This window comes from Berghia stephanieae, chromosome 2 (assembly GCF_034508935.2).
Source record: "Berghia stephanieae isolate SIO BIC M18660-M18661 chromosome 2, UCSD_Bste_1.3, whole genome shotgun sequence".
Lineage (NCBI taxonomy): Eukaryota > Metazoa > Mollusca > Gastropoda > Nudibranchia > Aeolidiidae > Berghia > Berghia stephanieae.
Window position 1 is genome coordinate 116,926,431 of NC_088361.1, and position 25,004 is coordinate 116,951,434.

A 25,004-nucleotide genomic window follows, 5' to 3' on the forward strand; every position below is an offset into this window, starting at 1 on the left:
ATCTCTTAACTTCCTTGGCCATCACATCTCGCATTCTGGATCTGTCCCAATGGCGACAAAAATTGAGGCTGTTAAACAATTTCCACAACCAAAAACCATCAAGTCACTTCAAGAGTTCCTCGGGATGTTGAATTTTTACCATCGTTTCATTCCGAGACTAGCTGAAATACTTCGACCCCTATATAGTGCTTTGAAAGTCAAAAAACAACGTCAAGCACTTACGTGGACGCAAGAAATGTTGAAAGCCTTTACTGACGGTAAAAATGCACTAAGTAACGCTACAATGTTAGCCCATCCTTGCTTGAACTCACCCCTCGCTTTAACATCTGACGCCTCCGACCAAGCTGTGGGCGCTGTCCTTGAACAACTTAATCATCAAGGTAATTGGGAACCATTGGCATTTTTCAGCAGGCAGTTACGTAAACCTGAACAGAAATACAGTACCTTTGATAGGGAGTTGCATGGTATTCACTTAGCCATCCGTCATTTCCGTTTCATCATTGAAGGGAGACAATTCGCTATTTTTACAGACCATAAACCATTAATCCATGCCATGTCCAAATCAACTGAACCATGGTCAGCTCGTCAACAAAGGCACTTATCTGCCATATCCGAGTTCACAACTGACATCCGACACATTTCTGGAAAAAACAACACTGTCGCAGATTGTCTCTCAAGAGCAGTTACAAACTCAGTCTCAATTGGCATCGACTATCAAGCTATGGCGGAATCCCAAGAAAATAGCATTGACATACAGGCTTACAAAACTGCATTAACAAGCCTCAAAATCGTCAAAACATCCGTTGACTCGGGTCCAGAGTTAATTTGTGACATCTCAACTGGCTACCCAAGACCTATCGTTCCTACCGACTTCAGAAGACCAGTTTTCGAAATTATTCACAATATGAGTCATCCTGGAGTTAAGGCCACAGTCAGACTTATCAGCAAGAAGTTTATCTGGCATGGTCTTAAGAAAGAAGTGTCAGCATGGGTTAAGCAATGTCACAACTGCCAATCTTCGAAAATTCAAAAACATATACGAGCACCGTTAGAAACATTCCATGTCCCAGGAAAGCGATTCTCACATATAAACATTGACCTCGTTGGACCATTACCTCAGTCAAGGGGGTTCACCCATCTCCTTACTATAATTGACAGGAACACCCGATGGCCTGAGGCAATACCGTTACAAACCACAACAACAGAAGAATGTGCAAAAGCCCTGATCTCCAATTGGATCTCGCGGTTTGGTATTCCTGTTGATATGACTTCTGACAGGGGCTCACAATTTACATCCACGCTATGGAAACAGATGGCCAGTCAACTTGGTGTGCAGATTCATCACACAACTGCGTATCACCCTCAGTCCAACGGCATGATTGAACGGTTTCATCGGTCCTTGAAATCATCCCTCAAAGCTCGTCTAATAACTCCAAATTGGGTGGATGAACTACCTTGGGTTCTGCTTGGTTTAAGAACTGCACCTAAGGATGATATCGGTCATTCTCCAGCTGAATTAGTATACGGAGAACCTTTAACAATCCCTGGAGAGTTTATACCCGACCATCCTTCAGACTTCCACGCTAAAGACTTTTTGGCAACCTTTCGGCAAAACGTGTCCCTTCATTCACCACGGCCAACACATCATCACGGCTATCATCAAACAAATTTACCCAAGAACTTGATGTCAGCAAAATATGTTTACATCCGTGTTGACACCCACCGAGGACCCCTTCAGAAGCCGTATACAGGTCCCTATGTTGTCATAACCCCTGGAGATAAACAATTCCTGATTGATGTTGGTGGCAAAGCAGAACGGATTTCGATTGACCGACTTAAACCTGCATTTGTCGATTCTACGCAACCAGTTTCCCTTGCCACCCCACCTCGTCGTGGACGCCCACCGAATACGAACAGAAAGTTATCGAACAGAAACATACAAAACTCCCGTACTGCTTCTGATGATACTAACGTAGTGCCTACTAAGAAGCTATCTCGCTCAGGACGTACCATTAAACGACCTCGGTACTACGAAGATGACTAGTCCGTGTTTGGGGGGGGCATGTGTGGCGATCTCCGTTTCCTACGAACTACGAAGACTTACCACATACTGCTGACTGCAAGACTACTCTACACGCCAGATCAGACAAAAATTGAGGCTGTTAAACAATTTCCACAACCAAAAACCATCAAGTCACTTCAAGAGTTCCTCGGGATGTTGAATTTTTACCATCGTTTCATTCCGAGACTAGCTGAAATACTTCGACCCCTATATAGTGCTTTGAAAGTCAAAAAACAACGTCAAGCACTTACATGGACGCAAGAAATGTTGAAAGCCTTTACTGACGGTAAAAATGCACTAAGTAACGCTACAGCAGTCTATTTTCCCTTCATTTATCTAACCTGAAGCCTTCAAGTATTAATATCAAAATGAAGACTACTAAAAATGTAAGTTTTAAAAATAAAAATAATGGTCTTGATAATAAACCAACAAAAACCAACAGAATTCTAATCTAATCTAAAATATACTTAAGCTCACTAGTATAAATTGAGCTTCTGTCACATATCATCAAAACAATGTTTTGCTTAATATACAAGGGAGGAGAAAGGAAAGAAAAAGAAAAAAGAAGAGAGGAGTAGGGAAAGAAGGTAGGGGAGACACAGGAGATAAAAGGGTAAGTGGGAGGAAAAGATGCCAAAAAAGAAGAAGAAGAAGAAGAAGAAGAAGAAGAAGAAGAAGAAGAAGAAGAAGAAGAAGAAGAAGAAGAAGAAGAAGAAGAAGAAGAAGAAGAAGAAGAAGAAGATGAAGAAGAAGAGGAGTAAGAGGAGGAGGAGAGGCGAAGGAGGGCAGTAGGAAAAGGAGGTGGGGAGGTGAAGTAGGGCAGTAGGAAAAGGAAGAGGAGGAGGGGAGGCGAAGGATGCCAGTAGGAGGAGGACCATGACAATGGAAACAAAGGACAGAAGGAAAAGGAGGAGATAAAGAAGAAGGAGGAGGCAGAAGTAGAGAAAAAGAAACAAATTGAAAAATGTCTTCACAAATCACAAAGCAAATCAAGTGACTTGTGGGCTTTGAAAACATAATGTTGAAGAAGAAGAAGAAGAAGAAGAAGAAGAAGAAGAAGAAGAAGAAGAAGAAGAAGAAGAAGAAGAAGAAGAAGAAGAAGGAGATAAAGAAGAAGGAGGAGGCAGAAGTAGAGAAAAAGAAACAAATTGAAAAATGTCTTCACAAATCACAAAGCAAATCAAGTGACTTGTGGGCTTTGAAAACATAATGTTGAAGAAGAAGAAGAAGAAGAAGAAGAAGAAGAAGAAGAAGAAGAAGAAGAAGAAGAAGAAGAAGAAGAAGAAGAAGAAGAAGAAGAAGAAGAAGAAGAAGAAGAAGAAGAAGAAGAAGAAGAAGAAGAAGAAGAAGAAGAAGAAGAAGAAGAAGAAGAAGAAGAAGAAGAAGAAGAAGAAGAAGAAGAAGAAGAAGAAGAAGAAGAAGAAGAAGAAGAAGAAGAAGAAGAAGAACCACTCTTTGGTTGTTGTTGATTGTATTTCTGACACATTATGCAATGACTTGCCGAGTCTGATGTCTACCTTCTTAACGTGGAGTGGAAACATCGGCGCAGGCATAACAGAGGAAGATAATGACAGTGGCAAGAGAGGAGAAAAGGAATCGTTGGAGATGAAGAAGAAGGAGGGAGAAGAAAAGAAAAAGAAAAATAATAGAAAAATGTCTTCACAATTCACAAAGCAAATCAAGTGACTTGTAGGCTTTGAAAACCTAATGTTGAAGTATCAAACTCAATCAACATAAATAAATGCAAATACCTGAGGGACATCTGTGTAGTCAAACATTCGGAAAACAACCCTTGGCAAGGGATATGTTATAGACTTGTTGTGTGATGGTGGGATAATCTGGGGAAGAGTGTGCTGCAATGCGTCACACAGCACGCTGTCAAATGCCAAATACGGTCTGTTGATTTGTCTCTCTACCCATTTATTGTTGCGCAGATTCTCTATTTGGGCCCACAAGCAGTCTAAATACTGAAAAACAAGACATCAAAGGAAATATAAATCTAATCCTAGCTTTGTTGTTTCATTTTTATTTCTATTTTATGAATACCTGAAACTCGCCTGGTCATTTCCTCCCTTTTCCTAAGAGCAATTTAAAATGCAGGAAAAGCTGTATCCATTCTTGGCCACACCAGAATACAATAATTAATTACATTTGACTGCACAGGACTAAAATACACACAATCAATACCTATTATTATGGTTATAATCAAAAGCATGCATTCAAGATGTCAAATTATGAAACTATAAATACTGGGCATGGCCATCCATCGTTAATTATCCTTTTAACTTACTCTTTTGAAATCAATAACATCATTTCAAACACAAAATGTACAATCATTGACCTTCCTCAAGAAAAATGTTAAAAACCTCAGTACAAACTAAAATATTTGTAACAAAAACCCTTAAACTTAAACGGGGGCAAAATCAAAAAATAATTCCTGCCAGGTCCATGCTTTTTATGAAAGACACATTGACACATCAAACAAGCCCTTATAATTAACTTCTAGTCTCAATTTGGTTTTAAGTTCTCATGTTTTCGAAATTTTTCATTAACCCCTTTACTATGTATCATCATTTTACATACAGTCAATAAATAAAATAATAATACTACCAAATGGATATGTCAATAGAAATCATAACTGTGATGCCAGGAAAAATATCTTGATTACACTACCACTTTCATAATTTAAGCAAAATTTAAACAAAGTTTAATCCATGAAAAAAAATAAAAAATTATATATCAAGAAAAATATAGTCATATTCTTTCTATGACCATGAATATTGTTTGTAAAGCGATGAGAGTATGAAGCTAAAAAATTAAAATGTAAATAGCTTACCTCCTCTTGATGATGAGGTTGTTCTGCAGCCCAGACACGAAGTGCTGGCAAATGAATTTTTTGCCTTTTGCTTTAATGAGAAAGAAAGCAAATAAGTTCAACATTACAAAAAATATCACAAATTTTAAGCCCGACACTGTAATTGTCAAGTATGTCATAAATGGTATTCATTATAGCTAAACCAAATTACTTCAGCATATACAAAATAGTTACTTTGTTAATTCTTGATAAAGCAGTTGATGCTACCCATGAAAGATAGCAATTTCTAAACATCTATCAGGACTCCTTACCTCAGATAATTTTCAATGGTAACCAACATGTTATTTAACTCCATTTCTTTTTTTTCAAACAGCTCACGTCCGACCTGAAGTAAACAAAATTCAATACAAATCAACATGTTCACAAATTGAAACAATAAGGTTTTATCCTGATACAGTCTGATAGCTTTATGAACAACACACAAGAATTAATGCATACAGAAAAAAAAAGGTACTTATGAGAATTGAGGGGAGGTCGATTGTTCAACAATTCATCGGATATCTCCCAATCCCCCATCCAATTCCTTTGCGCTAACCAATTCAATTTGGAAACTTTGTCAACCAACTAACAAAAGCCACAATTCCTAGTCACTTAATAATATATTTTCCCACTTTTTTTATTTCATCCTCCAAGCAAATCCAGAAGCTTGTATCATAAGATGGTAAAGCTATACATAAATATGGTACATGTCAATGATCATTTCACGACAATTAATCCGATTGTTGTCCCTCATCATGGGGGTCCCGATAGCACTCAGGCTAAATGGGGCCTTCACCTGATATACAAGCATTTAACACCTCTAAATTGATTCAATTCTCTAATAAAAAATTAAGAAGCATCGAATATGTATCAAGGTAATTAAGAGGTAAAATGAAAATGTAATCATGATTGTGGCTCTATCTTTATTATAAAAATACCACTTTACAATACCATAATGTCAAAAACTATATATTTTTCAGATTCTCCAAGATACCAGTATGCAATGTATAGTTTTATAAATATTAAGGATAAAGAAAAAATGTTTAAACTAAATTTATCCTGAATTCAAATATTGTTTCAACCTCAATGAAGGGATAACAAGAAATCAGAACTGAAAGGTAACAAGACATAAAAACCCTAGTTACAAATTAGGGAACAGCACTGGTTTCAGATAAAGATCTGAAAAAGTGTGTATGAAACAGTGACGGACAAAACAGAAAGAAATATATAAGAAACAAAAACCATCCCAAAAATTCAGCCTGCTTCGACATTCAAGACAGACTGATTTTTTGGTTCAGATATTTTCTTGTATTTTTCTTTCTGCTTTGTCTGGCACTGTTTCATACAGTTTTTCATATTTGAAATAAACTAGCATACCCATGGTAAGGAAGACAGCACAAGATAAACGTAAGCATCTGATCTCACCTAAATTGAGGAAAAGAAAAAATACAATCATATCAAAGGATAAATAAAAATTAATTCAAAGATAATATAGCAAAATATATTGATTTAATACTGAGCTTTATTAACCTATGAAAAAAGGTGGAGATGTTTTGTTTTTGTCTATTTTAAAGGGTTTTATGGCGCTTTCGACACATTTAGGTCATATCAACCTCGAGATGGTCCTAAGAATAGCTGCTGACATGACCAGGTGGAGATCCCTTGCATTGCCTCAAGTGCCAGCAGGCCCGGAGAGGATTGAGGTGAGGATGAAGACCGCCAGTAAAAAGAAGAAATTGGATTAGTCAAAATATTTTAGCTTTACAATCAAAACACCCAACAAAAAGTAAGACAAAGGGGAATTGGTTCAAATAGGGAACAAATGTAGATTACAAGAGCATACCATCAATGTACTTAGTTTGACATCACCTTAAAGTCTCATCCAGATACCAGGACAGGATCCCACTAAGAGGAACACACTCAAATGTTTACAGAATACATAATGGAGAGATGATTTACAAGGAAAAAAATATCACCTCTCAAAATTATAAATACATTTGACTGTTTCCCTCCCAGTCAAGGACTCCAGCCATGGCTGGGACAAAATTAAGTAATCCCATTCCAATACAAAGACAGAAAGCAACTTGGAAAACAGATATAAGGGGATAGAAGACACAGCATGACCTCTGCCCACCATGGGAGGTCAAAGGACCCCGCCTAGAGGGTGGAGATGGTATTTGTTTACAAACAGCATGAAACATAAAGCTTATAAATACAACTTCAAATTAGAATAAAGATAACACATAAAATATTTTATTCCATTTACTTGGGGTATGTTGTCCTCCAAGGTCACTTCCACGAAACTGTCATATATCTGAAGCAATGAAGCAGCAACCAATACATGACAATTGACCAAATCTGCCAGAAATCGTACCTAGATAGAAAGAAATGACACAATGACATGGTCATAATTTGTCCGTATACAACATTATGGTATTTAATCAGCTAATCATATTTAAAACAGGAAAAAAATAATGTTGACAGAATAAGAAAACAGGAAAAGAAAATGTTATAATATATGTACTATAATGTTTTAAAACAAATGTGCTGAAAAAAAGATTCGCTGGTGAGTAAAATAAAATGTTTTCTTCATTTTTATCCTTAAAGTATGGTAAAAAAAATCTGTATCTGAGAGGAAATATTCAAATTTGGCAAAATAAATACCAAAAAAAAACCTAATAATAATAATAATAATAATAATAATAATAATAATAATAATAATAATAATAATAATAATAATAATAATCTATATGAGATGCCAAATGTATGAATAGCAGGTCATGAATAAAAATTGGTTGGATTTTATGAAGCTTAGTATCAATGGGTAAAATCTATCTCAAATAATCTTAAGTCATCAAATCAAAGCCCTAAGGTAATGGAAGCATGGACTGGCACAAATAAGATATCTGAAGAGAACTTGAATTCATAGCTCAAAATCAAATTCATAGCTCAAAATCAGAGCATTTATGGATTTTGTAGACCTGTAAATGAGCTCTATAAAAATCAAACTGAACCTCACTGAAACTCTTGGTATCAGAAAATCCAAAGAATCGAAATGAATAGTAAACAGCAAGCTCGCTTGAGCAAAACAATGGCAGAAAACTAATTTACGTGGGAATTAATTAGGCTACTTACCATTGTTTCTTATAATTAGGTACCCAATCAGTGAAGAAACGGTCAACCAGTTTGTTTACAACGTGAGGCAATTGAGATGTGCTTGTAGCAACCATATAACTTTCGATTTGAAGGCGTCTACATAACGCACTTCCGGCGTTCGCATTAAACTTTTTCATATTTTTAGGTTCCACCAGGAAATGTGGTCAATTTTGGCTTAGACAAAACAGTGAAATTTATCGCTCAGCGGCTCAGTTAAAATTGGCTACCATTGGAATCAAGACAGGTTTGGAAAGTGAAAAAATAATTTCACAAAGGCTGTGTGAAAATACACTGGGATGTGTTCAGACATGGCAATTCTAAAAAGTGTCGCTTAGCCTTGTTTGACTACGATTCATGAATTCTTTCTTTCTTTCCTTTTTTAAAATATTTGAATTTGACGAATTGACTGAGAATTTACAGGTCTAATTTTGGCCAACATAGTACATCTTTAAGTCACGGAAACATTAGAGGTATCTAAAATTGGAACTGGTTGGAGCAACCAAGGTTACTCTACCATTTGATTTAAAATACTTTGAGTCAAACATTTCTTAAAGGTTTTGAAATTCTTACCATCATTCTGGCTTTTTCAAACTCCCCCATCTTTAGGGATTCCTTCAAGCTTCTCACAAGCATCTCTGTGAACTAAAATTATAATAATCGAGTTAGCAGTCTTGAGTTAAACATAATGCCAAGTAATGTGTCCATCATCACCATCATCATTACCATTGTTATTATTAGTATCATATAATTATCATATTCTTGATTGGTGCCACTTGCAAATTTTGAAAGAGGAGAAACTTTCACAAACACATGGTTGAATGCACATCACTTAAACACACAATAAATATCATGAATAGTATAAAAGCAATAAAATAAACACACATAATTCTGTTTTAAACCAAACAAACAAAACATGACCTAAACAGATAGTGAAATTCACTCTTTTTATTTTCACTTTCTAAAGTTATCACACTTAACACTATGTAATAAAAAATTCTGGATCAAATAAGAACAAAAATCGGAATAAAGTACTTTTCCTCAGAGAAATAACGTTTAACTTTATTCTCCTTTTATGGCTAGTTGAGGCATATTGATTTGCACAAAAATAAAAGACCAAATCATAACTAAGGTTGAAACAACAGCAGAATGTAGATCCTTTAAAATAATCTTAAAGAATTCAAATTAAAGTCGTTTTTTATGAACACTCTTACAACCATCAGTGACTGAAGAGTAACAAGCAGTAATAATTGCTGCCTTTTTAACACTTCAGAAACCAAGGTTATCTCAGGCCCCATGAGTCTTGTAGCTCTAATAGGACTTACTGCAAGCCATCATACAATAGTGTTCCTGACATTTCAGAGTCACGGCATAACAATAAATAAAAATAGATGATCCTAAGGAGACATTACCTCGCCACCACAACTATAATTTTTGGCATTCAGCAGACCAACTAGAGTTGTGTAAACAGTCAGTTTTTCAGGGAGAGTGACCACGCTGGAAATAAAAATGTTATAAAAGATTCGTCATTTGTGTGAAGTCTATTGTGTTTAGAGTATGGAGTAATTCTATGGAGTATTTTTTTTTCAAATTAAATATCAATAAATAAACAGGTGTCCAATAGAGAGTTAAAAAAATAATGAAGATAAAATTAAGTTTAACCATGAAAAGGTTATCCTGTATGAAACATTCAGTTTTACATTCATGTAAATAAATAAAATATTCACAATTTCTAAAAGGTATTCAAGTATCCATAATGCCATATTATGCTAACAAAAGACATCACTGACATGCCAAAGTGAGAAAAATGCGAAAGTTCTTATGCAACCGAATAAGGAAATAATTTTATATTTCACTTACCACTGACATAGAATTTTCATTATCTTCTGCTTGTAATTGGGCAAGTCTGCCTCGAGGACACTTGCTAGTCCTTCTAAATTGCTTTCCAAAGACGACGTACTCTAAAATAAAATGGATCAAAAAGAAAATCAAAAATATACTTTTCTGAGAGAAAAACTGGAATGCATTTATAACTTTTCTAACCCTATAAAAGAGAATGTCTAGTTGTCTGCCTTGTGTTCTATCTGCCATTTAAACTTAATGTAAAATTCATCAAACTTCCAATGTTTTGACACACAGACACAACAAATTTGCACTTTTATATGTACAAATGTATATTAAAAATAGACAAACCTTTTCACCAACTCGTGTGATAAGAGATTCAAGACGATCTTCAATATCAACCCCCTCAGGCTCTGCCCTTCTGCGTTTTCTACTGCGTTCATCTGCAATTGAACAGCACAATATATGAATATGACAAACTTGGCTGATTAATTACAGGCTAATCAATGTATGAAAGAAATTGAAAAAAAATTAGTCAAATGTTGAAGTCCAATAAGACAGTGAATCTGGAAAGCCATAATTTATAACAAAATCTTTGGTTTTATTGTCCTCATTAATATATTAAAATGAATAGAACTTACTTTAAAACCATAATAATATATGTTGGATCTGTTCTGGGATTAAAGACCTAAGCCTAGTCTAAAGAAATTTTTGGCATGCATATCAGTTGTCAGTGTACTTTTTCCCTTGTCAACCATCTAGGTTTCTCAGCAAAAGACAGCTTCAAATCATTTTCATTTTCTCTGCGATGATTTAAAGTATCAAAGGAGGTCATTTTTCTTTCAAAAAGTCATAATGAGAATAATTTGAAGCAGATGTCATTTCAGAAAACAGGCTATAAAAGGGATTTTTTCACTTGAAGCCACCACAATCCATTTCATACCGTCTTCAGAAAAGTCTGATTCATAAATTATTACAAATCAGAACCAAAGCATTCTTACAAAAAATAGTTTAAATAAAGAAACTAAAAACGTTCATTATTATAACCCTTTGGTTTTGTGGAAAATCTGATTTTACCAGAGCATAATAGCAAAATCATTGTAAAAGTCCTTGTAAAAATATAAAGTTCAAGAACTCATCCAAGTTTAACTTTAAAAAAAAGCATTTTGATGAATAATGATATTTTTACCACAATGATAATTCTGAATGTCAAATCATTAAATTTGAGAGCCACTCATTGTCAAAAAAGAATATATTTTAATAAAGGTGAGGTCATTAGAGGGGTATAATAAAAATATTCTTGAACTCCTGCGTTTGTAATTTCAAACTCTGTCCCTATGCACGATCCTGGAGTTGTGCAGCGGCATAAGGAACTTATTCAAAATTCCCAAAGCAGAAGTTCAAGAATCATATAAAACTTCAATTACTGATGGATTATAAAAATAAAAATGTTGAAATGACATGTCCTTACGTTATACACAAAAAAAGTTACAAGAAAAACTCAGTAGATATACATTAGACACATAATTCACTTTCTCTCGTCTCCAACATCTCTCTGTAATGGTTAATGTACCAATAGTTCTCACTGCAATTTCATATATATTGAGGTTGTAAAGAAGTGTGTGATTCCCAAAATGAAATGATATATTATTACATTTTTTGAAAATGTTACATATACCTGCATGTGTTCGAATAAATAAGCGACTTTCTCTTCAGCATACCTGACCAGTCTGTTTCTCAACTTCTAAATTTTAAATTGAATCTCTTTGTCATTTTTTCTTCACAATAAGTTTTGTGAAAATTGCAAAAAAAAATATAAAAAAATAGATCACCAAATTGATGAAAAAATATCCAGCAGATAAATTAGCTTAAGAAACTGCTGGCTATCGGGCTGAGTGGTTTAGACCATTAAAACTTTCCTACTCTTCGATTTTCTTGACTTGCCGGTTTGAATCCACTAGTTTCTCTTTGTTCTTTTTTCAGAAAATTTCTTTTCTGTCTTTCCTTTCTTCTTTTTTTTTCCAGTTTATTTTCACTTCTTGACTCTTGTAAGTTAAATAACGACAACCATATGAATATGACATGATATTAATTGTATGGAAGTAAAGAAAGAATGAAAGCTCAAGTCAAGAATCAAAATTGTTATTCGACATCCGAAGTTCAGTGTATCTTGTCACCAGACACCCAAGTCACTCATGCGCATGTTGAAAATTAGCTACTCTTGAAACTTCCGTCTTGTGCATTTCTTTATCAGCATGGTGGTAGGACTGAATGGTTGTCTGAAGGCAGGGACTAATCAAAATGCTTAGGGATGAAAGGATGCAAACAATTAACAATTCGAAGGTAAACTCTTCATCTTTACTTGACAAAAAGTAATAGTAATAGAAAAAAAAAATACAGACTGAACTTTTCAGTCAAGGTCAGGGTGACGAATTACCTGGATAATGAATTATAATTTTGAATTATAATAGACTATAGTCTATAGTAATTTAAAAGGAAATTGAAAGACGAAAATAATGATACCAAAATATCTGCGATTATATTATATTATTATTATTAATATTCCTCTTTATTTATAATTTATAACGAAGTTATGCATCTTTAATTGAGCCCCCCAAAACGCGAAAGGCAATTTCCAGTCACAACTTCCCTATGGGCGAGTTGGGTCACAATTTGACTGCCACAGCTGCTGCTCTTTTACTGCCTAATAATAGTAAACACCCATGTTTCGGGTGTCCAATTACTCAATTGGGAGTATTTTCCGCCGGGCGGAAAATAACCCTTTTTTCTTATTCTCCGCCGGGCTTATCCTAGGGTCTTGTGACCCCCGGTCGTGTCAAAGGTCACATCCGGTCGACCGTGGCGCCAACCGCGAAGCCGTGATTGTTTTGTTCGATTGTCAATGATTGTGACTCTTGATTTCCAAGCACTTTTTCATCTTATCAACAATTGCAAAAATGCAGTTAACCAATTGCAGACTGAGACTGATACCATTTTTATTCGTCGGGATTCTGTAGAGGTAAGAATTTGACTTTTCTTCTTTTTGTGTTTTTGTTTTAACAAGGCTCGGACTCGGGACAGTGAAGTGTATATCGAGCAATGCCGATGGCGATATGAGTATGAGGAGATAGATGAATGAATGAGAATGTAATTGTATTGTAATAACAACACGCCTTGCCGACTGTCACGTGTGCCATGTGTTCTGCATTCCAATGTGATCTTTATGGATTAATCCTTCGTTGATTTTACTTCTAATACTAATACTGTGTAACTGTGTGCATTGTAATTGTAACTGTAACAACTGGGCAGTTTTCACAGCAGTGGAAGCGGTGACACAATTTTTTAGAACTTTGGAGTGAAATTGAGATGCCTCATGATGCTGATGATGATAATGACAATGTCAATGATATAAGATATACAGTACTGTAGCCTAATGAAAAACGATACCATTTTAACCATTAGTTTTTTAACAAATTTATTTATTTATTTATTATTATTATTATTATTATTATTATTATTATTATTATTATTATTATTATTATTATTATTATTATTATTATTATTATTATTATTATTATTAACTTAACTAATGACATTGGTATGTGCCATTTTCACTGCAGTGAATTTAATTTTTTTTTTTTTTTTCATTGACAGCTAACATGAAAGAGTCCAGTTGACGGTACTGGTGTCCTGACAATCAAGAAAGATAGCTGGCTCAAGATGTGTTGTGGCAATCTTATTAATCAGCAAACCATCATCTGTGCCAGCAGAGCAGAGTATCTGCATGCACTTTTTGAAACTGGTTAGTAATGTTTTGAAATCTTCATATAGCGCCTTACATTTTTATTGCAGAGATGCCAACCAGTACAGGTTTCCCGTGTTCTGTACGGTTTTTCTTCCGAAGTACGGGCATACGGTTTTATCATGAAAAATACGGGATTTGGTTGAAGTGAAAAATCCACGAAATTACGATCACAACATGAAAAGTGTTTTCATGCAGAAGAGCTTTCAGTATCGATACTGAATTTTGCGCATCTTGCCCAGCCTACTGCTATATAACTATGAGTAATTCACTGCCCTTTTTCGAGTACGAGTTAACGAAGTCCGATTCGACCTTTTTGCGTTGATATCGATTTCTGCACGGCGCAGTAAATACATGTTTTTGTCCTAAAATACAGGTTTTTGGTCTTGAAAATATGGGTTTTCAAAAGGCTAGGTTGGCATCTCTGTTATTGGTGATCAATACAGTACGCTCGAGCATGGGAATTTCGAACAAGTCGGGACCATGCCTGTTTGTTCGAGATTTCCGTGTTTTTTAGTTTTCCAATTTGAGTATTTTACACAGGATTTGAGGGAGGTAAATGTGGGTGGTCTTGATAAAATTCGTATTATAATTATAATGATAACTCCCCATTATTATGAACTCTGTAGAGAGTCGATAGTGAGACTGCAATTTCCTTTTCTCTGTCAGTTCAACACAATCAATTAGTGGGGGAAAAAATTCAACAGATCGCAAGGGAGTGTCCACTATATGAACGAAATAAAGGGATTAAAACTGGGAATTGTACCAAGTTTGAGATTTCCGTGATTTCGAGATTTGCATGCTCGAGTATAAATGCTCGTTAATCTAAATGATAGTTTGTTGTCAAGAGTTTTGTCCTGTATGGTAAAGCCAATGAAATTTAAACTGTGTTGGCGATGGTGAGAATGATGGCCATTTAAAAAAAATTGGTATGTCTTTGACAAATTCAATTTATGACAATGATTTTGATTATATAGACCTTTCCAAAAATTGCTAACGAAATGCCTCTTTTCTATTTTCATTTTTCAAACCAGAGCAAGATCAACCATCTTTGTGGAACTTCAGACAAAGCGGTTGCAAACAAGTGGTGTTGAATTTTCCTGTATTGAGGCGAAAGAAAAAAGATTTTCTAGGAGTTTGCGAAAGCAAATTGCGTTTGATTTGGAGCTAAATCTATTTTCGCCATTTACCTGGGGTTTTTTTGTCTCAAATAGATTTGATTTTGTAGTTCAAATTGATTAGATACTTATCTCACAAGCAGCATTTAAAAAAATAAAAACATGAGGGTAGTGCGTCATATCATATTAGTTTTTGTGATTACAGTGATGAATTCGTAAGATATAAATCATATTTGACCAGAATAGTGTTTAAATTTTTCAGCATTTATTTTCTTAGGGAATGGGTTAGCGAATCATTTATACATTTTTAGACAGATCAATCTACACAATTTTCGTGTTTTCTTGTCCTATGATAGTCATTATTTTGAAAATTTTATGGATCAGCTTATGTCAAATCAGTGTTTTCTCAAATTTCCGTTTTGTGTCATTTTCTGATTTTCTAAGAACCATATATGTCATTTTCCTTTAGATTATTTTCAAATATATTCAGAATCTTTTTTATGATGTGTTTTGCATCATGATGGAAACATTTTGGGGTAAATTAAAATTTAGAAGTTTTTTAAATTTTAAAAATTATTTTTTTTCCTGTCGATCCGCACCACAATTTCAGCCGAAATTAAAAAATATTGTACAGCATTTCTTTCTAGACAATTTTTTTTTTTCAGAAATTGATCAATTTACAAAATTTGACTATTCTCTTGTTCCATATTGATTATACTTTGAAATTTTGATGACGTTGTCTGCAAAATTAGCTTGTTTATCAAATTAATAAAGACATTTTGTTTTTTTTTTCTCAAAATATCATTTTCAGATTTTCTGACATTCATAACTGGATTGTTTCCCATCAGATTGTATACCAAATTTGGTCAGAATCTTTTGTATGATGGGTATTGCATCATGATGGATTTGGTTTTGGGCTAAACTAAAATTTAGAAGTTTTATGAATTTTTAAATTGGATTTTTTCTTGTCGTTCCATGCCAAATTTTCAATCGTAATCAAAAAACAATTCTTTAAATATATTTTTCAAGACTTGCTAAGCCTTTCCATCGTGATGTAGCTCTTGTAGGGAACATTGTGTGTAAATTTGGAAGATTTCGTTGGTTTTCGGTGCCTCAGTGTCGGAAATTTTTTTTTGTGGGGTGGGTGGGGTTGGTCTCATTTTAGCCTATATTGTCTGTGTCATTGAAGACATTTAAATATATTGAGCTTTTTATATAGCGCAATATCCACTAAATGTGCTCAAAGTGCTTTACAAGGGGGCCCTGGTCAACAGCAACGCTTGTTATGCGATATTACAATTTTTTTGGACAGAGACAATGCTGTTAACAGCCGGGTACTCCTTTTACACCTGAGTATGTTGAGAGAATGTGAGTAAAGAGCCTTTTCCAAGGACTCAACTATGCGCCGAGTGAGGTTCGAACGCAGGACCTTCCGATCCGAAAGCGTCTGTCATACCATAAGACCACATAGCCACACATTTGTTTTTAGCTTTTTTCTTTTTTTTTGTGTGTATGTGTGTTAATCATCAAATTAGACCTCCTACCACCTGAAATAACAGGGGAATACCAATATTGGCACTGCGATAAAAAATTGATTTTTGACTACAGGTTCTCCTTTAAGGTGAATTATTTCCTAGCTCAGATGAGGGTTTGTTTTAAGCGGACTGTAGTGCGTTCCAACGTGAGATAATTTTTTTTTTCATAATAAAATGTATTCACTGCCAGTTGTGACATATAGGTTGACTGCTTAGTTCTGATCTCCAGTGCTATTACATACTTGAGTACCTATCATCAGGCCTATTACACACTGAGTACCTACCACCAGCGCTATTAGTCATTGAGTCCCTACCACCAGTCCTGTGAGTCACTGGGTTCATACCACTACTGTTAGCCACTGAGTCCCTACCTCTAGCCCTATTGGCTACTGAGTCCTCACCACCAGCCCTGTTGGCCTTTGAATCCATACCAATACCACTCGCCACTGATTCCTTACCACCAGTCCTGTTAGCCACTGAATCCATACCACTAGCCCTGTACTGTTAGCCACCATAGAGAATACAGGACTCCTTGTCTGTGTTAGCCACTAAGTCCTACCACTAGTCCTGTTAGTGTTAGCCACTGAGTCCTACCTCTAGCCCTGTTAGCCACTGAGTCCCTCCCACTGACGTGCCAGCCACTGAGTCCATACCACCAGCCCTATATCTGACATGGCGGTTTTTTGCAAAAAAAAATCCCAAATTTTGCAAGCTAACAAACCCAGCAAAATTTGCAAAAAGTTGCGATTAATTTTCCTAAAAACCCATAATTCGTTCATGAAAGTGAAAGGGTTTCACGGTGCCAGCAACAAATGTAAGGTCATATCAGCGCCAGTAAAAAGGAAGAAAATGGGATATTGTAAAAAGTTCTAGAATTACAATTAAATTACCCAAGAAAAAGGAAGAACACGCTATCAGTGTACTTATTTTGAGATTATCTAAATGTTTCATCCTGACACAAGCACAGGTCCCCCAGTGATGATAATGAAAATTTGTCAAAAAGGAGGAAAATCTACCGGCCCGTCAGTCAAGCCCAAATCTAATGCAAATATAACATAGCTATTCATAGTTATTTAATATATTATTAGTCCTAAAGCACTTCTGATCATTAGACACATCCTGACCTTTTGCAAATATAATTTAATGAATTGTCATTTCCAATTAAACATTTTAGAGGCCTATAATGTCGCCCTCCATATCAAGTTATTGTTATTATGATAAACTTTTGGCCAAAAGACCAGGAGGTATTTGTACATAACAAACCCGGTTAGTGTCTGTATTATTGCAACCTTGTGATGATGCAGCATATAAATAAGAATCTTTAATTAATTGCAAAACATATTCCATCAACAAATCAAATTTAAATTAGCCTTTAAACAATCATTTCTTAAATCGATCAGCCTAACTTATTATCTCTCTATTACTATTACCAAATGATATCTATAAACATAAAATGAAGATAGAAGGGTGGCTGACTGAGAGAGAAATATGGATATGAAAGAGAAAGGGAGAATTGATGAATTTATTTTTTAAAAATTGTTTATAATTAGACACAAGTTGTATTGAATGAATACTATTAACAAATTCAGAACAATCAAACAAAAAAATGAAAAAGGAAGAAAAAAAAGGACAGGCTTATAAACCTTATAAAATCGCCAAATGTACTATCATGCTACAGCTAAAAGGTACATAAATATTTACACCCATTTGCTCCATCCCCTTCCCTTTCGATCATCTTCTCATCCATGGCCACCATGTGTCTTGTGCTACTTTTGATTTTGACATTTGGCGCCAGTGTGTCTAGACTAACGTCATAAATAAAGGAGTGTCACCAAAATTCATGCAACTGAGTAGAGGTGTCAAAAAATGATAGAAGGCATATTTTTTTTTCATGAACTACCACTTAGCAGAAAAGGTTTGACATGACAATAACAATGGAACATTAATGAAAAAAATTGCGGAAATTTTTGGCCAAAAGACCAGGAGGTATTTGTTTTTACATAACAAACCCGACTTGTGTCTGTATTATTAATTATTGCAACCTTGTGATGATATAAGAATCTTTAATCAATTGCAAAACATATTCCATCTACAGAGCAAATTTAAACAATCATTTCTTAAATCGATCAGCCTAACTTACTATTATGTACATATTATCTCTCTATTACCAAATATCTATAAACAGAATATGAAGATAGAGAAAGGGTGGCTGAGAGACAAATATGGACACGAGAAAGAGAGAGAGAATGCACGAATACTTTGTGAATTGATTTTTTATTTTATTATTTAAATTGTGTTTTAGACACAAGTTGTAATGAATTCTATTAACAAATTCAGAACAATCAAACAAAAACAAAATTAAAAAGAAGAAAAATTTAAAAAAGACGCTTATAAAACTTATAAAATCGTCAAATGTACTATCATGCTACAGCTAAAAAGTACACAAATATTTACACCTATTTGCTCCATCCCTTTCCCTTTCGATCATCTTCTCATTCATGGCCACCATGTGTCTTGTGCTACTTTTTACATTTGACGCCAGTGTGTCTAGACTAACGTCATAAATAAAGGAGTGTCGCCAAAATTCATGCAACTGGGCAGAGGTGTCAAAAATGATAGAAGGCATATTGTTTTTTTTCCCCCTGAACTACCACTTAGCGGAAAATGTTTAACAGGACAAAAACAACGGAACATTTATGAAGAAATCCTAAAATCCCAGATTGTCATCACTGGTCCCCACTAAATATTTTAAAATTTGTTTATTTATTTTATTTTAGGTTTTTTTTGTGCAAAACATTGCAAAGTTTGCGGCCGCAATGCAAATCAGGGATTTTTTTTTTGCCATTTTTTTTTTTTTTTTGCGGCCAGCAACGCGGCCGCAAGCGATGCAAAAAAAAAACCTGCCATGACAGTATTAGTCACTACGGATTTCCCAATCTCGTTCACGATATGTAAAATAAGGAAAAAGTTCAGAAAAAGTCTCCACCGAAGTGGGCGTTCTCCATGTATGTAGAGGACATATATGGGCGGTTAAAATGCTCTAAAAGCACATCGGGAATCGTCCCGGTACAGTCTAATTCTAAAACATAGTATGGCGGATCGGATCTGTCAGATACAAACGATAGGCAAAATAGTAGATCTAGAATTAGACATGGTGTCGAAGAGAAAAGAATGAAGGGTGTCACAAGCTTTTATAGGATAGACACGATGACGTCACGTTTACGCGGAAGACAGTGACAAACACAACATGAAGATTACTCACAACAGCCTGATCGAGACACGACAGTCATACCATAACAACACACTTACAACAACAACAACAAAAACTCATCACAATAATCAGTGACATAAAATCTTCCCCACAAACGTTTGTAGTCTGATTGAGCAACACTAGTGAGAACTAATCACACAACTAGCAGTGAGAAAGAGCAGAGTTAAGTCAACTCCCTTCATTCTCCAAATTATTTTAGTCCGGCAAGCTTGAACTTGAAGTGTGTCTCAAATCTACTGGTTAATTACGAACTGATTCTCTACCGTCTACCGCCACCGCTATCACCCACTGATTTCCTACCGTCTACCGCCACCGCTATCACCCACTGATTCCCTAATAATAACGAGGGGGGGGGGGGGGGGGGCAAATAACAACCAGATTCTTTACACTACACCACGAAGGTCAGAATATGGGAGTCCGCTAAGTCTCAAAGATCAACTTGAAAAACCCGGCGGAAAATAAGCAAATTTGTTATTCTCCGCCCGGCGGAAAATAAAAAGAAGGACTATTTTCCGCCCGGCGGAGAATAATGACAGCCTACTCAATTACTCAATTCCGCTCCCATAAATAAATTGTGAGATGTCTTTATAAACTTTAGTTTTATGCAGAGTTGACCTCTTTATGGATTTATTTGGGTCGCCTCTATAGTACTGGTTTATTCAGTTTCAGTTTCAATTTTAGTTTCCAAAACTCAACCTTTTTTTCTCTCTCCTTATCATTATCACAACCAATTTCATTGACAACACAAACCTTCATCATCACTAAATGAATCGGTACGTCTTCGTCGGCGTTCCATTATTTGTGTTTCTGTAGAAATTATCAAACAATTTCTATTGCTTGATGTTTGAAATAGTTCTTTCTAAAACACGAAATTTCTTTAAATAATAATAAAACCACAAACTATTGTTTGAAACAAAACCCCAATACAGCGAGCAGAATATTAAATAGAGCTCTTCTTATTTAAAAAATTAATTCGGTGTGCCTAACGGAAGTGAAGCAGGGTTGCCAGATTATTTTCAGGCATTCTGCCTAGATTTTAAAAATCTGCCAAATACCACAAAAATCTGCCAAACCGTACTATTAATAGCACCCATTTGAAAACTCATCAGTTTTGTTAAACAAAAATTCGCAAGGCCTGTATCATTTTTTTTCATTTCCCAAGTTTTAAAACATCACTAATACATAAAAATTGCCATGGAAATCGTGGAGTAATCTGCCAAATATCTGCCAAACTGCCAAACCGTTTTTTCTCTGCCAGACGATTTCAAATTCTGCCTTTAAAAAGGACATTTGGCAGCAAATATGCCAAATTGGCAACCCTAAAGTGAAGGGCACTAGTCGATATAGAATATGGAACTGTGTTTTCCGTCTACCAGTGAACTGAATACACAGCTGTGTATTCAGTACACCGGAAAAGATTGTAAGGGCTCAACTGTTTGACCGAGTGGCGAGGTGGCCGGTTGTTTTAGCACACCGTAAATGTAACCGGAGTTGGGTGAGTTAGGGGTTCGAGCTCCTTTCTCGGCATAATATTTTCTTCTTTTTTTTTTGATACTCCCTTGGAAAAAAAAATTGTCAACTTCAACAGGCTGCATTCCTGGTGACTCGAGAAGTTTTATCGACTTTTAACATTTTTAAAATTTATTTACTTTTACTCACTTTTAAGTTTATTATTTTAATATAGGACACAGTGAAGACTTTGGATACGAGAGAGTCTTTCCCGAAAAAGACCTGTAGTTTAATTCGTTCACCTGTAAGTAGGGTAAATAGACATGTATCTTAAGCTGACTCTTCTTACTTATAATGCCAGGTTCAGGCGAGGTTTGTTGGTACAATGACGACTTTATACTTGGTGACATTGTTCTAATTCAATCTGGCATAATTCAAAGATGAGAAATCTTCTTTACTTAAGAAAAGTTTAATTGCACAATTTAATTCGTTTAGGAAAGCAGATATTGCTGTGAGATTTTGCCCTCGTCCTGGAGTTCTGTGGGTGGAATTTCCCTTAGGGTAGGGGAAAGTTGGCTGTCTTGGTCTGGTTGTTGATTGGCCCTTTAACTTGCTATCTTCCCCATCGCCCTTTTATAATTTCTTCTTTCCATGTTCTTGTTCTGGAATAGGATTGAGACCATTTGGCTCCCCCTGCTGGAATCATAAAGTGGGGGGTAGATAGTTAAATGGCTTTTTCCCAGCACTTGACTTGTTTGTGAGAAGTGATACTTTTAATGGGTTTTTGTTTTGTTTTGTTTTTATTTTTGTTTTGTTTTTTGTTTTTGTTTTTTGTTGTTTTGTTTTGTTTTGTTTGTAAATCATCTGCCTGACTCTGAGTCTTAATTAAATATGAGTATGAATAATCCTCTAGTACTAGTGCTGATCACCCTTTCGACAAGAAATCCCGTTTCAGTGTCTGTGTGAGTTGATACTTGGTGGTCATACATTGGGTAGACTGCTGTTAGGCATATTAAGACTGTATTCTTTGGCGTATTTAGAATCATCCTTTATATTTTGTGTACCCTTTTCTCTTTCATTAAAACGACCGCAACTCGTCATAATTACAGCCCCTCTTCGTGGGTCAACATTCTGACTAAACTATCTATTTATCCCTCTATACTATACAATTTGGATCCCATGTCATTTACTGTCTCCGCTTTCTGTCCTGTTCTTCAATGGGACCATTTATCTTGAATGAAACGGCGCATTTATTGTTCTCTACATAATATGTAACACATTATGTTAGGTTTGATAATAATTTGCATTTGTAACAATTTGAATGTATGATATGTCAGCCAAATTGTTTCAGACTATTCTCTCTACGTAGGCCTTTTAAATGGCAAACTTGTCCCCAGGGGTGATTGACCCCACTCTCTCTCTCTCTCTCTCTCTCTCTCTCTCTCTCTCTCTCTCTCTCTCTCTCTCTCTCTCTCTCTCTCTCTCTCTCTCTCTCTGACGCTCCTTTAAACATATTCAAAACCATATAACTATAATATTTTTTTTTGGGAGGGGGGGGGATTGTTTTGTTTGTTCGTTTTCGTTTCGTTTCTCTCCGGACTTATTTGTTATGTACAGGGAATGCACAAGTCAATAAATTTTGACTCAATAGCTTATTTAGTTGATTAATTTCAATGACTATCTTTACAAAGTCCTAAACGAATTAAATTGTGCAATAATGTAGAAGTAGTAGTAGTAGTAGTAGTAGTAGTAGTAGTAGTAGTAGTAGTAGTAGTAGTAGTAGTAGTAATAGTAGTAGTAGTAGTAGTAGTAGTAGTAGGAGGAGGAGGAGGAGGAGGAGGAGGAGGGGGTAACAATAAAACATTTACGTTTCTCTTGATACGAGTTACCCAATGTCTCAAATGTGTGCAATATAAGCAAAACCTATGATAAAATCATGTTATTGATATAATAGTTCGTATTCTATATTTATTGCAAAATAGGGACAGGCTAGAATAATGGATAAAATAAAAGCCTCCGGCTTACTAATTAATGTGTTATTCGTCTAAATGCAATCACTCAAAATATCCTATTTTTCAAGATAAGTATGGGTAAAACGTGAACTAGGTTGTCTAATGTACCCATTATAGAACTTCTGAACGTAAAAATATCAAATTAACATATATTTGCGATGATATGAGTAGCATACGTATACATTTAAAAATGATTCAAAGTGTTTTTATTTACAGGATAGATCTGGGGAAACAGTAAAACAGTAAAGGATCACAACCGTGATGGAATTATAGTCTATGTCACGCAACAAATCGACTTGTGAATAGAGGGCATCCCGGGCATTTCTGTCTTGCAATGACACTTTATTAGGCCTGTATTAGGCCCAAATAATTTCGCTTCATAAATCGAAAGAGTGCGATGACTTAGCTTGTATAATACATGGCTCAAACCTGATACTACATAGGTTGAAAAACATATTAGTATCCATAATATATGACCTGAGAGTTTTGGTGCCTAAATAAGGGTGTTCTTTATTCTACGGCAGATCTAGACGAGGTTAGATATTCATTTGCCCTTCAAATCCTTTAACTGCATAATTTCTCTATTCTCTCCAGAGGTTTCTCGTCGTGTGTCTTTTTGTTCATGTTCTGTTATCAATGTCAGTATCTTCCTCTCTTATACAATTCAGTGTGGGTGAATGCTGCACTCAAGCCCCGTCGCAGGGACATTCTTATGAGATGAGAAATCGAAAATTTAGTCACTTTACCAAATTTAGATTTCCATGCCCGATAATTGCAACTATCAAACATTCGGAGAATATGGCCTGGCGGATGGCGGGTTTTTGATGATTTGCATACCCTTCAAAAAAGAAAAGAAAGAGTATAACGATCGAGTCTAATTATTTCTTATTTTTCCCCCTAAACTGACTTTTAGAGAATCTTGAGGCTGAAATTAATCCAGTGCATGATGTGAAATCGGGGGATATCAACCTCGAATCTAGTGTTGGGTTATTTGATCGCTTTTACTCGATCGACGATCGAGCGCCAAGCCACGAGTCAGTGCTCGATCTCAATGCCGGAAGAGCGAGTTAGTAAAACGATTACTCGATCGTAAAACGATCAGGCGGGTTGTGAGCTTGAGACGATCTTGACACGTGAGACGAGCTTGAGACGATCAGGATTCGAGCGAGCGGAGGGGTAACGAGTGTTTCGAATCATTTCAAATTCAAACGATCACAGTTTGCCATCCGATACCAATCGCCAATGTTTGTCTGTGGTTCTTCCACAGCCCTCACTCCTTGTCAGATGTTAGTGTGTCTGGGTGGCAGTGGCAGGGAAATTCGTATAGGTGTATCACGCGTGTGTGACAAGACTTCATTAAACCTACTAAAGTTTGACTATCACACACACACACACATACACACACACACACACACACACACACTAAGGCTATTTCTATGACACACACGCATCCCTCTATCAATGAACACTCCTACAATAGTGCGGCTATGTGGTCTAGTCATGACGTAACTATAGGTAGTACTCTAGTCGACCATGGGTCTCGTGCATTATAATGGTCTAGTGGTATGACACCCGCTTTGGGATCGGAAAGTCCTGGGTTCGAGCCTCGCGCTCGGTGCATAGTTGAGTCTTTGGACAAGGCTTTTTACTCACATTCTCTCACCGTACTCAGGTGTAAAATGAGTACCTGGCCGTTAACAGCGTTGTCTTTGTCTGAAAAATTGTAATATCGCCTAACAGGCGGCATGTCCCGTCCTACATATCAAATGTTGCTGTTGACCGGGGACCCCTTTACAAAGCGCTTTGATCACATTTAGTGGATATTGTAAAGCTCAATTTTTTAAAGTAAAACATTAGCTTTGAATATGGAATGTTTCAATTTTAGATGCCTGTGTATTCTTTGTTA

General features: G+C 35.7%; 1 protein-coding gene and 1 long non-coding RNA gene across 4 annotated transcripts in view; one reads left to right on the forward strand and one right to left on the reverse strand.

Annotated features, from left to right (window-relative positions):
* Positions 1–20,624, reverse strand: part of LOC144966349 (nuclear cap-binding protein subunit 1-like) — a 44,759-nt gene extending 24,135 nt beyond the window's left edge. Inside the window, exons 1-10 of one of the 2 annotated variants that reach the window (XM_078902678.1) lie at positions 20,388–20,624; positions 10,263–10,354; positions 9,930–10,030; positions 9,482–9,566; positions 8,643–8,714; positions 7,183–7,290; positions 6,294–6,341; positions 5,189–5,262; positions 4,899–4,968; positions 3,814–4,029 (exon numbers count right to left, since the gene is read on the reverse strand). In XM_078902678.1, coding sequence (XP_078758804.1) covers positions 3,814–4,029; positions 4,899–4,968; positions 5,189–5,262; positions 6,294–6,341; positions 7,183–7,290; positions 8,643–8,714; positions 9,482–9,566; positions 9,930–10,030; positions 10,263–10,354; positions 20,388–20,433 — 912 coding nt within the window. In that variant the 5' untranslated portion in view covers positions 20,434–20,624. Of the gene's footprint in view, positions 1–3,813; positions 4,030–4,898; positions 4,969–5,188; positions 5,263–6,293; positions 6,342–7,182; positions 7,291–8,642; positions 8,715–9,481; positions 9,567–9,929; positions 10,031–10,262; positions 12,655–20,186 lie in introns of both variants that reach the window. The other variant, XM_078902679.1, reaches the window with a different exon arrangement.
* Positions 12,819–14,985, forward strand: LOC144966351 (uncharacterized). 2 transcript variants are annotated; one of them, XR_013644191.1, is made up of 3 exons: positions 12,819–12,930; positions 13,566–13,713; positions 14,748–14,985. It is a non-coding gene; the product is annotated as an uncharacterized LOC144966351 (long non-coding RNA). The 2 variants fall into 2 exon arrangements; XR_013644190.1 differs by lacking the exon at positions 12,819–12,930 and having other exon boundaries at positions 13,533–13,713.
* Positions 20,625–25,004: the final 4,380 nt, after the last annotated feature.